The sequence below is a fragment of the Lytechinus pictus genome, chromosome 3 (genome assembly GCF_037042905.1).
Source record: "Lytechinus pictus isolate F3 Inbred chromosome 3, Lp3.0, whole genome shotgun sequence".
Classification (NCBI taxonomy): Eukaryota; Metazoa; Echinodermata; class Echinoidea; order Temnopleuroida; family Toxopneustidae; genus Lytechinus; species Lytechinus pictus.
The window spans coordinates 6,165,085-6,177,611 of NC_087247.1; the positions used below are offsets into that span (position 1 = coordinate 6,165,085).

Consider the following 12,527-nt stretch of genomic DNA (forward strand, 5'->3'; position numbering starts at 1 on the left):
TTAAGATACGTTACTCGGGAAGAGAGGGACGCAACTTTAAGGTTTTCCCCGGGCGTGCCACTGACTACATGTTGCTATGAGGCAGGATAAAATCATACAATATTTAATTCACACGTCTCCTTTATTGAAACTAATATGTCAAACAACACACTGACTCATAAATTGCTATGGAATTCGAAGATCCCTGGAGTCTTATACTCGCAGCCTATCTTCTCTGACGTTTATTTCGGAAATCCATTTCCCAGGCAATGTCCACTCTCATACTTCAGATCTCATACTCTTAAGAGGGCATATTGAAGCTATCCTTGCGTTTCCTCCCAAAATTGTTTACAGAGTTGACTTTTAATGGGTTGAGGACTGGTTCAGATATATTCAACTTAGTAACACATCTTTTCAAATAAAGGGTTTGTTAAGTAATTTCAGAGACCATTTTCTTGAGAAATGTTATTCTGTCCACTTGACCGTAAGAATACGACTTTCTGTCAGCCTGAGACGTCCAAGTTGTGAGTAAAGTGAGTTGAATTATTATCGTAATTTCTTTATTTTACAATTAACAGTTGGGTGGTTACAAAGATGGTCTTTGCGTTGGTATTCAAACCCTCTATATTGATGCATCAGTGCTATGAAGAGGCCTACATTTTGTTTTTCAGAACTCTATATTCAATTAATTGGTGCAATGTGAATATATTTCAGTCAGTATTTTCGATGCAGATACTTCTTGGCGTTTTGACGTTCTACCAGTATATTCTATGCGTTTTAGCTACATGAATAGGGTTATACATCTTGGTGTTTCAAGATTCATCTGAATTGTGATGTTTGAACTATAAGCATTCTTGTTAAAAAAACGTAATTCAATGCATTTGTGCTATGTGAACAAATCTTGGCATTCAAACACCCAACAATCAATATCTTTGCGCAATGTGAATACACCTTCGTATTCAAATACTCACTATTCAATGACTTTGTGCTTGGTGTTCAATATGGTTCATTGCATCAGTTCATTGCATTAGTGTTATTATCAGTGTTACATCTTGGTGTTCAAGCACTCAATAGTACTCAATACATTTGTGCCCTTGTGGACTCATCTTGGTGTTCAAGACGCTCAATATTAGTTCACTGCATTTGTTGTATGTGAATATATACTGGAGTTAAGACATTTCAGTGCTCAATGATATATTCGATGCATCAGTGATAAGCGAATGTAGCTTGGTGATCATATGCTTTTTATGAAATAAAATATGTGTTGTGTAAATGTAATTTTGGTGTTCACTGCATTTGTAACCTGCCACCCCCGAATCAATATTAAGTTGCCCAAAATTAATTTTGAGAATTATGAGTATTTTAAGACGCTTTATATATAACGTGGTATATTATAGTATATGGCAGGGGCGGATCCAGGATTTTCCAAAAGGAGGGCACATTTTCCCGATTAAAGTTTGACAAGCAAAAATAAAAGAAGTTTTTTTCATCTAAAATCGAAGGTCATTTCGTCCGCGCGGAAAATTTGAAAAGCAAAGAAGAAAGGGGGATTTTCACTTTCAAAGGGGGGGGGCACACTTGGGTAGCATTGGTATTTTGACATAACCGATTTTGATTGTGTAAGACAGGTTGTATAAAAAATTATACAGTTTTAATTAATTTTGTAAATGGTTGTCAGTCTCTCTCTTTCACTCTTACTCTCTCTCTCTCTCCTTCTCTCCCTCTTTCTATATTTTTTCTCGTTTTCTTCATCTCCTGACTGATCACCTCTTTCCCCTTTCAGTCTTCTCTGGGCGAAAAGGCTGGCAAGGAAATGGAACCAGAACGTGGCTGCACACCGCTTCTTGCCCGTTTCCTCTCACGGGGCCCCCGTAAGGCCTTCTCTGCTCCATAATGCCCCCTTGATTGCACATATCATCGCGCTCTTAGCACATACCCCCTTGTGATAATAAATGATTTCTTATTTCATTTCTCGAAATTTGAACCGATCCCTGCGATTATCAAGAGTTGACACTCTGCCCTGTTGCGTGAGTCACTGATGAGAGTGAAGTGAGACGTGTATTGGCGCAACTTCAAACCGATATCGGAATCGTGAGGGTTCGGCTTTCTCGTAAGGGTTGGGCAAAATTTCAGACATTAACTTTATATTTGAGCTGTAATCTTTCAAGCGATACATTGAATTTTGCTCTGTTCGTGTTCTTTCATTTTATCTTTTTTTTTTCTTGTTCACTTTAATTGTTACGTAGTTTAAAAAGTATCAAACAATCATGACAAAGACGAGAATCCATTCCGCTCATTCGTTTTTGAGACAATGAGGAACGCGGATCCCAAAGTATATATATATATCGAATGTGATAAAGATCCTTTAAAAATGAAAGGACAATGTTTTCTAAATAAATGATTATGGTCAATTAGTTCACTTTGATTACTTAGTATGCTTTTGATATAATGTGGCCTGGCTCAGATGGTCGAGTGGTTTAATTCATTTTTTTTTTGTAATTATGTTTTAATTAAGAAATCATCAAGTACCGCAATATTTATCATACATTGGTATGATAACAATGTAAACACCAAAACCATTTTTTTGGAATAAATATCAAGAATAAAAAGGAAAAAAGGCAGAACATAATATCATATAAATTAATTAACAACAAACTCCGAGACTGTCGTTCATTCAATGTCTTGTAATCGAAGCCAAATATATATGCTGCGCATGGCCCTGCATGGGAAGCGGGGGTGCTGGAGGTAAAGTACCTCCCCCCCCCCAATATTTAACGGGGGGTGTGTGTTATTCACCATAGGCAGCACCCCGTGGAAACCTTGCAGGTATGTTAAATAGCAGAAATTTAAGCAAAATCACCTTCATTTTGCTGTAAAACTCCTTTTTTTTTTGGTTGTCAAATTTATTCAGCACCGCTTGTTAAAAAAATCGTTCCAAGGGCCCTGATCCCACGAACACGAGATTGATACAAAATAAAATTTCCTCATCTCCAACTGAATGAATGGGGACATTTCTGGTTAATCCAAATTACACTTTCAGGGTATTGAAGTATGAAGCAGTTGAAAATGAATAAATAAATAAATAAAAATCTTTGCTCAACATTGGAAACATTTTCCTCAACATCCACATAGCCCAGGAAAGCTTTCTTAAACCAAAGTAATTATAGTCTTTTTAATCTCCTTAGTTATGAGAAGTAGGCATATATACAATAAGACAGGAATTTATGGGTTCTCCCATTCGTTTAAATCGCAGCCGCAGAATTGAAATGTAAAAGCCTTTATTAAATCAGAATTCTAAGTAAAATATGTTTATTATACAATATATAATTTACCGGTGTAACCACATTAATGTTGTGATCTTAAAATACAGTCTTGCATTGTTGAAAGCGACAAACATGACAAAAGCTCTTGGTTACCATAGTTGGCTCTTGATGATTCTTTCGCACAAAGCCATGTGTTAGTTTATACAGGTTTTATCATGTTCATGAAACATTGGGCCAAGTCAATTGCATTCCATTTCTCAAACATTCTTTGGAGCATACCTAGGTATAATGAAGGACCGCATTGACGTCACTACCGCTGCTACCGCGCCAAGAAAATTCTTGATAAGAATCTCTGCCCAAAATCACATTTTCTCTTTCCTGTCTCACCAGACATTAAATTACGTCACATGAATTCAAGGACAAAAATGCAATCGACAGAAAAGATGAAAAAGAAAAGAAAAAAAAAACACGGCAAGAAATACGTCTGTTGAACAACTGACGAGGTATGGTCGCTACAAACTACCGGAATATTCATTATGTATTACGTCATGAAGTGCATCATTCTGGGTACATTAAAATGCCAGCAAGTTTATCAGTTATCATTTAGGCCCTATCAAGGACAAACAATGCGATCGAAAGAGCAGATGAAAAAAGTAGAAAGAAAAGAAAAGGCAAGAAATACTTCCTTTGAATATTCATTGTGAATTCTGGGTAAATGAAAAATGCCAGAATTGTTATGCGTCGTCATGGACCTTTGTTGTTTAATGGTATCATATAGGCCCTATCAAGAACAAAAAAAATGTTCGAAAAAGAAGACGAAAAAGTGCACGAAATACGTCTTTTGAATAGCTGAGTAGGTATAGGTGCATGAATGCTACTTACTTAATATTCATTGTGTATTGTGAAGGATATTTAAAATTCTTTAACACATCTGGAGAAGAGTTAATGGAGAAAGTAGGAGAAAAATCTGTAATATTTAGGTAGCTTGCTAGAAATGTTTTTAAAACAAGCTTTTAATGCCCACATACATTATAGAACGCAATGAAAATCAAGTGTAAAGGTCTGCTAAGGACACTTAAATATAGGTGAACTTGATCCCCGCCCTTAATTCGACCTTATGTCCTAGATTGCATTATCAAGTGCTGACACAATTCATTACATATGTTTGAGTTATACAAATTTACAATTATTAGCTTACATTCGAATTCGGTTTTCTCCGTGTTATTTTTGCTTTTTACAGCTTTTACAGCTGTGGAAATATAGCAAAATTGACGTTATTCCACACGGTCTTGAATGATCAAGGATCTCCTTGGAATGATTCAGCACAAAGATGTCGGACCGCCGAATAGTGTACTTGATTTGAAGGAAAATTCATACATTGAAAAAAAAAATGTAGAAGATTTGCTTTTGCAGTATAAAGTTCTTATATTTAGCATCTCATAAACAGCACCCAATCCGTGCAACTCGTCTCGAAGCTGTGGGCTTTACCATGAACCATGAAATGCTATTAAAAGTTCATGTAAAATTAAATTTATAATGGAGTGAATCCATAACAGTTTTATAACTGACATAAAAAGTAACGGTAAAATAACAGCTAGTTTCAGCCATGTTAAGAAATTGACAAATGCCCCACCCTTAATGTTAAGTCATATTTGTAGAATTGCACTGTAAAAAATGAAGTGCTAATTTAGCACTTAAAGTGCTTGTATAGTGACTACACTGCGAGTGCTGATTTTCTAGTTCAAATTTAAACTAGAAAATCAGCACTCGTAGTGCAGTCACTATACAAGCACTTTTTTTACAGTGTGGAAAGGGTAATAGAAAAATGTATGAGCACTGAAAGAGAAGTTCCTAGGTAGCCTAAACACAAATGTTACAGTAAACATGCATGGTAGAATCGAGAATGAAATGAGGTTATACCCTTTCTCTCACAGGAAAAGCGGGGACAAGGTAACTTGTGTTGAGGAAGGGGAATTACCCCTGATGGATTGTTATGACTGACGTGGGCCTCTGACACGGGGGACTCTCGGCTTTGATTCCCACCTGTCAATGCACATTTCCCCCTCTTCATTCGCAATAATACAGCGCATCATAGTCGTCATTAACGTTGCATCTTCATACAGCTGCAGGAGCTGCAGACAGTATCCACAGTGCTCGCTTGCCAGAGCTGCCACCCGCTACATATCGGCACGGTAGGGGATCACCTCTCTCTAATAGCTCCATGGTTTATACATAGAGCTATTATAGCTCCATGGTTTATACTAGGAAAATAATGCTGTGAGATGGCATTGCTTGGTCCTTGAAAGACAAGTTGATCCCGCAGATCGAAGGCGGAATGGGGGCCCTCAACGTGAAGCAATGAAACTCGGAAAGTCGGTTTCGATCTTATATAGATAACGAGTTGCCGATGATTTTGATCTGTAGACGCGCTTTGATTTGTGCTGCGACTTAACAAGTCTTCCATCGACAAATATTTGGATTTTAATATTGATCTATCAATACTTGGAATTCTTAGGAATTTGTCTGTGACAGGATTTTTATCTCAATTACCCCATGGATGAAATGTAAGTGTGCTCAAATTTCATTTACCATACAGCCAGAGCGGTTCCTGGTATTTGGGAACCTGTTGCAATTGCAGCCTCAGCTCAGGCTCTGCATTCGACTTTCAGTTTTATCAAGACTCAAAGGGGGATAATATCAGTTGGTCGTTGTAATAATTGGTAGCGACCAGTTGTTGTTTTTCAGGTGTTTGAACATCATGATGTAAAGACGAAGAACGTTTGATTGATAACTGCAATATTTATGTCTGGAGAGAATAACTGGGAGTATCAAAGTATATCTTCTAGATATTCTCGGCATTCAAAAGACATCATTAAGTGTATACAAACATGTTTTTAGAAAAGAAACAGAAATATATCACTGAAAAAATACAGAGGCGATAGCAGGGAAACCGGAGGGAAGTTTTTGATCATCGAGATGTCTTGGGTGTTATAGGTCGTAGTGTAGGTGGAAGCGTAGGTGGACATCTCTAACTAATATCCGGGTAACTTCTTACTCTGTCAATCGCACACCAACCAAAACCTTCCGATCACAACTTTTGATTCAGACAATACCCACTGTGACTGTAGGCGGTTTGTCGATGAATGACCTCATTGAATGGAGGTGAAACCTTTCGGGCTTCAAGGGATTTAACTTTTCAATCTAATAGGCGAACTCAGGTATTTAGAAAGACACTGATTAAAAAAATAGAATTCGTGACAAGCTCCGTCCGATTGGTTTAACGTCTGAGCCTTAGAAGCAGAGCAATCATAAACGTTTCGATTCATAGGAGCACATGATGAGAAAACTTGGATTATTGTAGAATCACGTATCCTTTATTATCGTTTTGCAAAGCGAATGGTGTTCATGTTGCAGATGTGAATGAATTCAAGGTGTTGCAGGGGTGGGCACCACAAACCACCCCACCTCACACAAGAAAATCCTGATGCCTAGAATCTCTCAATTGTTTCGTGCATGGAGGATGAGTAATTATGGTGGATGACGCAACGAAAGGTGTCCGAAAATAACACCAGACATTAATCATGTTAATTAGATGGACCAGTGATTGCATCCAATGATATAATGTTTCCTCCTTTGATCCTGCATTCAGATGAGAGTTTTTATCGCTATACGACGTCTGGGTATAGTAGTTTTTCGCATCCGAATGCTCTTATATGTACACTGCAAAAAACTCTGGTGTTGATTTAACATCAGCCCGGAATTTGTATATGTCCACACAAGAGAAGTGTTAAAGAACACCCGTTTCGTTTTGGTCTAACACCAGATAGGTGTTTATACAATACCAATTAGTATTAAAACAGCATCGGTTTGATCCCAAATTGGTTTTGTTTCAATACTTCTCTGGTGTGGATATTTATAGAGTCCGGGCTGGTGTTAAATCAACACCGGAGTTTTTGCAGTGTACGTCGTTTGACGAGATAATGATATCATCATGTCTTGATCATTTACTTGCCGTATACCACCACTACGTTGTATGAAAGTCGTAGCTGATCATAAATTCTTAACGATTCTTAATGCCATCTAAACAATTTTCCTGATGCAACGCTGAAAGCAACTCAAAGTACACGATGAAGAAGTGATTGGTCGACATAACCCAATACTTCGGTAGATTGTAGCCAATGGTTTGGTTAATTTTGACAAAGTTCTTTTTAGTCGGCCACATATTCACAAAAACATTGGCTTTTGATAAGAGTAGATGTTATAAATCTGCTCTATCTATGTTGTAGCGGTTAGCGGACTGTTCATAAAGAGTCAAATGAACAACCATGGAAAAAAAATTAAATCTTGAAAAAAAAAAGATTCCTCCGTAATTATATTGCACCCTTTCCGTATATTTTATTTTGTTTAAATATGGGGTTATTATATCTCCATAATTAGGTGCATCATACACTCATCAAAGGTGTAAGGAGGAACAATTTGTCCCACCCCATGTCATTCGGAAGTTGCTTATCTGTTGTTGGGCAGTTGGGTGACGAATGATCTACTCAATCAAATCAGGAAACAATACACGTGAACTTCTTGAGTAAATATTTATAGAGCGTTGAAATAGTCGGAGACGTGTTCTTCCTGTACGATATTTTGGTTGCTGGTAATAATATTTTTCGTTGGATGTCAGTCTAGCAGTCTTTGCCATATAGAACTTCGAACCTCTTTGGGGTTTCTGTAGGAAAGAAACGCCTTTGTGATTCCATAAACCTCCACTGGATCATAACTAGCTAATTGGTCGTTTCGTATACATATGCTTTTGGTAAACCTTTAAGAGTCTTGGACACCTGTCCGTCTTGATTGTTATCGGCTCGTTTTCCTTCGGTCATGCCGAGTGTTCCGGTTAAAGCCAAATCTGAATTTTGTCTTTATTGTGAGCATATTTCGATTGTGAAGAATCCCCTTTCTCTTGTTTCAGTTACCCAAGGTTTAGCTTCGATCCAGTCCATGATACAAAATGAAAATCACCACATGTCCGTAGAATCGCGCAGGGTTCTTCTATTACAACAATCCCAACTATTTCAGATATTTCATTCCATATTACAATGTAATAATCCTTTCACAGATTATGTTTATTTTAGTTATCAAATTGTTTGCAATAACATTCTTTTTTTTTCTTTCTCTCTCAACAGTGACCAATGCGAAAGATGGAGTGAATCCTGAAAAATCTAGGAGACTTATTTTCTGAGGCTCTTTGTTTGTCCAGCCCGGTCAGTCATAATTATATTGGAAAGCCTGGGCAAATGACAAAACAAACACACCGATGTACGGAAAACCATTAATATTTCTTGCGATATCGACCAATGAAGTAGGAACGCACCAAATCAAATATGGAGAATATTTCGAGAGTCTGTGTTGGACGATGCTGTGTAATGAACTTGTTAATGGTCGTAATACTGTTCGTCAAAACCACTCCGACATTTTCGATATGTCCTACGTCATGTAGGTGTTTAGCACAATCCAGAGTAGACTGCAGTGGATCGGCGTTGTGGGACTTTCCCGCAGACGTCCCACCAAATACTAAAATTTTAAGCGTAAGCACAAACTTGATTCATGTACTCAGTCAGGACCACTTTAGTGATCTCACATATCTGGAGGAATTACACGTCGATAAAAACGTACTTAGCGTGATGAATGACAACACTTTCTTACTTTTAACCAAGCTATTAATCCTTGATCTCAGATACAACAGAATAAAAGTTCTTGCAAGAGGGGCCTTCAACGGTCTCATGAAATTAACACATTTGCAATTGGAGGGCAATTGGGTTACTACTGTGGATCAGCTAACTTTTGTATCGTTACCTTCGTTAATACAGCTGGATTTGTACGACAACCGATTAAGAAATCTTCCCCAAGCAGTGTTTCACAATAACAAGAACATGCAGATACTCAATATGGGAATGTGTGACTTGGAACAGATTCCTCCAACTCTCTTGAAAGGCCTCCACAGTCTCGCGTACCTGAACATGAGCGATAACCATCACTTGACAGGTATTGCCAAGGGTGTCTTCAGGGATCTTACAAACATTACGAAGATCACACTGGACGGATGTGGTTTAACAAGTATGCACATCAGCACATTTGCAGGGTTACCAAAGTTACGCACAGTCTACCTCGATGGTAATCAGTTTTCAGAGACCATTAGGTGGGATGTGTTTGCTAACATGCCGCCATCAGTGAGGTACGTGTCGCTGACGAGAAATCACTTCACGGCACTGCATGAATTTTCATTGCATTCCCTCAGTCGCATCCAGCAGGTAAATCTTAGCGGTAACGAATGGCACTGTGACTGTAGCCTCTTGAATGTGAGAATGGCCTTCATGGAGCGGCGCCCAAACTTCCTGACACAACCCGGTATCACATGCAGTTCCCCTGACCTGGTGGAGGGTCAAGACTTATGGTCCGTACCAGTCAAAACTATCATGAAAAATTGCGTCACGTCTCTGGTTTCGATGGTCCACAAATCTACCGTGGATTTGGGATCTGAAGTTCAGTTTGATTGCCCAATTTCGAGGGTGAATGAAAGTCAGCTTGCATGGTACACACCTACACCGACATACCTTGCCTCTTCTTCGATAGATTCATCCAACGGAGCTTTTCCATCTGATCGCAGATACCGACTTTTACCCAATGGAACGCTTTTCCTCAACGAAGTCAAGAACAAAGATGCTGGGCTGTACATTTGCTCTGTTAGATATGTTGACGGGTCAAGTTCTTGGAGCGTGGTCGAACTAATCCTTGCAGATGGTGGTGCTGATTCTCATCAGAACCATGCGACAATCTACGTTGCTGTTGTGACAACGTTCGCGATAATGCTGGTTTGTGCAGCAATTGCAGCTGTGATTTACAGACTAAGACGTAAGAAGGCTCAGTCAGCTCCACTTGTCAGCATTCGTCCTATGATGAGTCAAGGAATCCTTTCTCTTGCTTCAAGGATTTCGAGGAAGTCGCTACCTCCTGAAGACACATATGCTTATGCTTACGCAGAGGTACCGATATCGAACTCATCAAAGCTATCACTGTCTTCCAATGCCTACGCCGTCGGTGCACTGCTTAAGACTAGAGACAGCTTTGGTCCTATGAACGGTGGACCTGGATCCGGTAACAACAACGTGAATGGTGGACTGACTGGGACGTCCGCACAGCGAATAGTAGCGAGGTCGTGTAGAGAGAGATCTGAACCAAAGGTTCCCATTGTTAGAACATCGCGAAGTATCGCGAGGTGTGAAACTTATGGATACGTCTCGCCGAATTTTCCAAGTGGACAGAGACTTGATCAATCGTCCATAGGACAAATCCCAGAAAATGGGAGCACGAATAATGTGAACAATGGAAAGCCAACCATGTTTTACGATGTCAATAGACCAGATAGCGCAGGATACCTTGAAATAATTGGTTAAAACTCGGCCATGTACCTGTGTACAAATACTTGATGTACTTAAAGGAAATAGAGCCATAGACGTTGTGGCTTGGACGTTATGATTAGTAAAAGCACCAAATACCTGAATACCTCGATGAAAGATTTACTTATAAATGATCTTCTGATATTAGGGTTGAGTTTAACGTCACCGCGTACAATGGGGTGTGGTGATAAGAGCGACAAAATTATTTATTGGTTATCATTGAAATTGAAACATGTCACTGCAAGATGTACGAAATTAACTCTTTTAAAGAAAGAGTCTTTCTTCAATCCATTGTTATGAAAGGTTGAAAATTCTACGCATGATTTGATAATTATTATTTCTGATCGGGTAATTGTTATCAATGATCTGATAGATTACATCATACCTCCATCATGACCATGTCCACCCCTATAATCCCTTCCACCTCCCCAGTCCCTCCAAAAACAATTTTATATTTTTCTGTTTATCCAATATGTTCATTTACTCTCTCCTCTCCATTTCCTGTCAATCTTAATTGAAAGGTAATACATACGATGGGTACATGTAAATGAAGGGACACTTTTTTGTTTTGAAATCCCAACTCTGTATTTTTCTATGGAGTAATTTTGTATTTATCCATTCTCTACAAAGTGTTATTGGCCTGAGTTTGCGTGTAGGGCACTAATATGGGCGATGCAATATTTTATTGTTTTGACATTTCATTTTCTTTTTCGCACTAAGATGTATACATATATTTCAGCCCGAATTTTTCGTTGGCATTCTCGGGAGCAATTAGGACTGTGAGTGACAACCTTTTTTGTAGGGGAGGGGGCTTCTTGGAAAGCATATACTGAACAAAACCACCCAATTTTAGGGTAGGATTATTATTTTGTGATTTTTTGTACTCAATCTTTTCTGACATTTTTGATCCGCTCTTTATACATGTACCTTCATTCCATGGTGGATCCAGGATTTTGAAATAGATGGGGGCGCAAATAGCAAATTTAAGAATATTTGGGGCAAATGGGCAATTCTGAAAATTTAGAGGGGTGTGCGCCCCTTGGGCTCCTGCCTTGATCCGCCACTGTTAATTGCAGACAAAGTCTTCCTTACCTCTAGGCCCATCATACGCAACTCCATTTTTATTCTTTGATATAATATTCTTCTTAAATATCGCTGTTGAATTTTGTTTTCATTGCCTTAGCTAATATGGCAATGAAAAACTCGTGGACTCATTCATTAGACTAACGTCTACAAATTTTCATCATTTGTATGTTGTTCTTATAATGCCAAACATGTTTCAATGGTAAAATGTTGTTATATTCATGCACCTTCTAATGTACCATTAAACCACTATTTGGCTGTAAATTAAGTTACTCTCAAATTCAGTTAGTAAGAAATATGTAAATAATGACATGTAAATAGTGATTGTGTAAATGAGGAAACTTGACAATGTAATATATCTCTTTGTGGTATTCTTTTGTATCTAAATCATTAGTTATTTCTAACATGTGAGATATATGTTTTGTAGATTGTATTGATGACTGGAGACTTGTTTACTAGTGTATTTATAGTGCATTGACTGATAATACGTACTCTATAGCGCAAGCGTTCAAAGTGACAAATGAAATTATTAAATGCCAAAATTAACAAACCTATTTCTCTTTTTCTGTCGCTTTCATTTATTCCACTACCATTCCGAAAATGGTAAGCCGGAAATGTTGCTTGTTCATTTTCCTTTTTCGTTAACAGCAAACGTTGACATATAGGCTTACAGGAGGTGATGACTTCTCCACTTAACGCCTTTTTGTATGATATTTCTAGCGATATTGTCATACTTGATAGTAAATTGTTGGTA

General features: G+C 38.2%; 1 protein-coding gene across 3 annotated transcripts; it reads left to right on the forward strand.

The window, feature by feature from the left end:
- The first annotated feature begins 329 nt into the window (after window positions 1–329).
- Window positions 330–12,326, forward strand: LOC129257936 (leucine-rich repeat and immunoglobulin-like domain-containing nogo receptor-interacting protein 1). 3 transcript variants are annotated; one of them, XM_064096222.1, is made up of 2 exons: window positions 330–512; window positions 8,420–12,326. In XM_064096222.1, exon 2 carries the CDS (start codon window positions 8,618–8,620, stop codon window positions 10,685–10,687), a length of 2,070 nt encoding a protein of 689 aa, XP_063952292.1. In that variant the 5' UTR covers window positions 330–512; window positions 8,420–8,617; the 3' UTR covers window positions 10,688–12,326. The 3 variants fall into 3 exon arrangements, with proteins under 3 accessions (XP_063952292.1, XP_063952291.1, XP_063952290.1); XM_064096221.1 differs by lacking the exon at window positions 330–512 and adding an exon at window positions 5,312–5,434; XM_064096220.1 differs by lacking the exon at window positions 330–512 and adding an exon at window positions 5,349–5,806.
- Window positions 12,327–12,527: the final 201 nt, after the last annotated feature.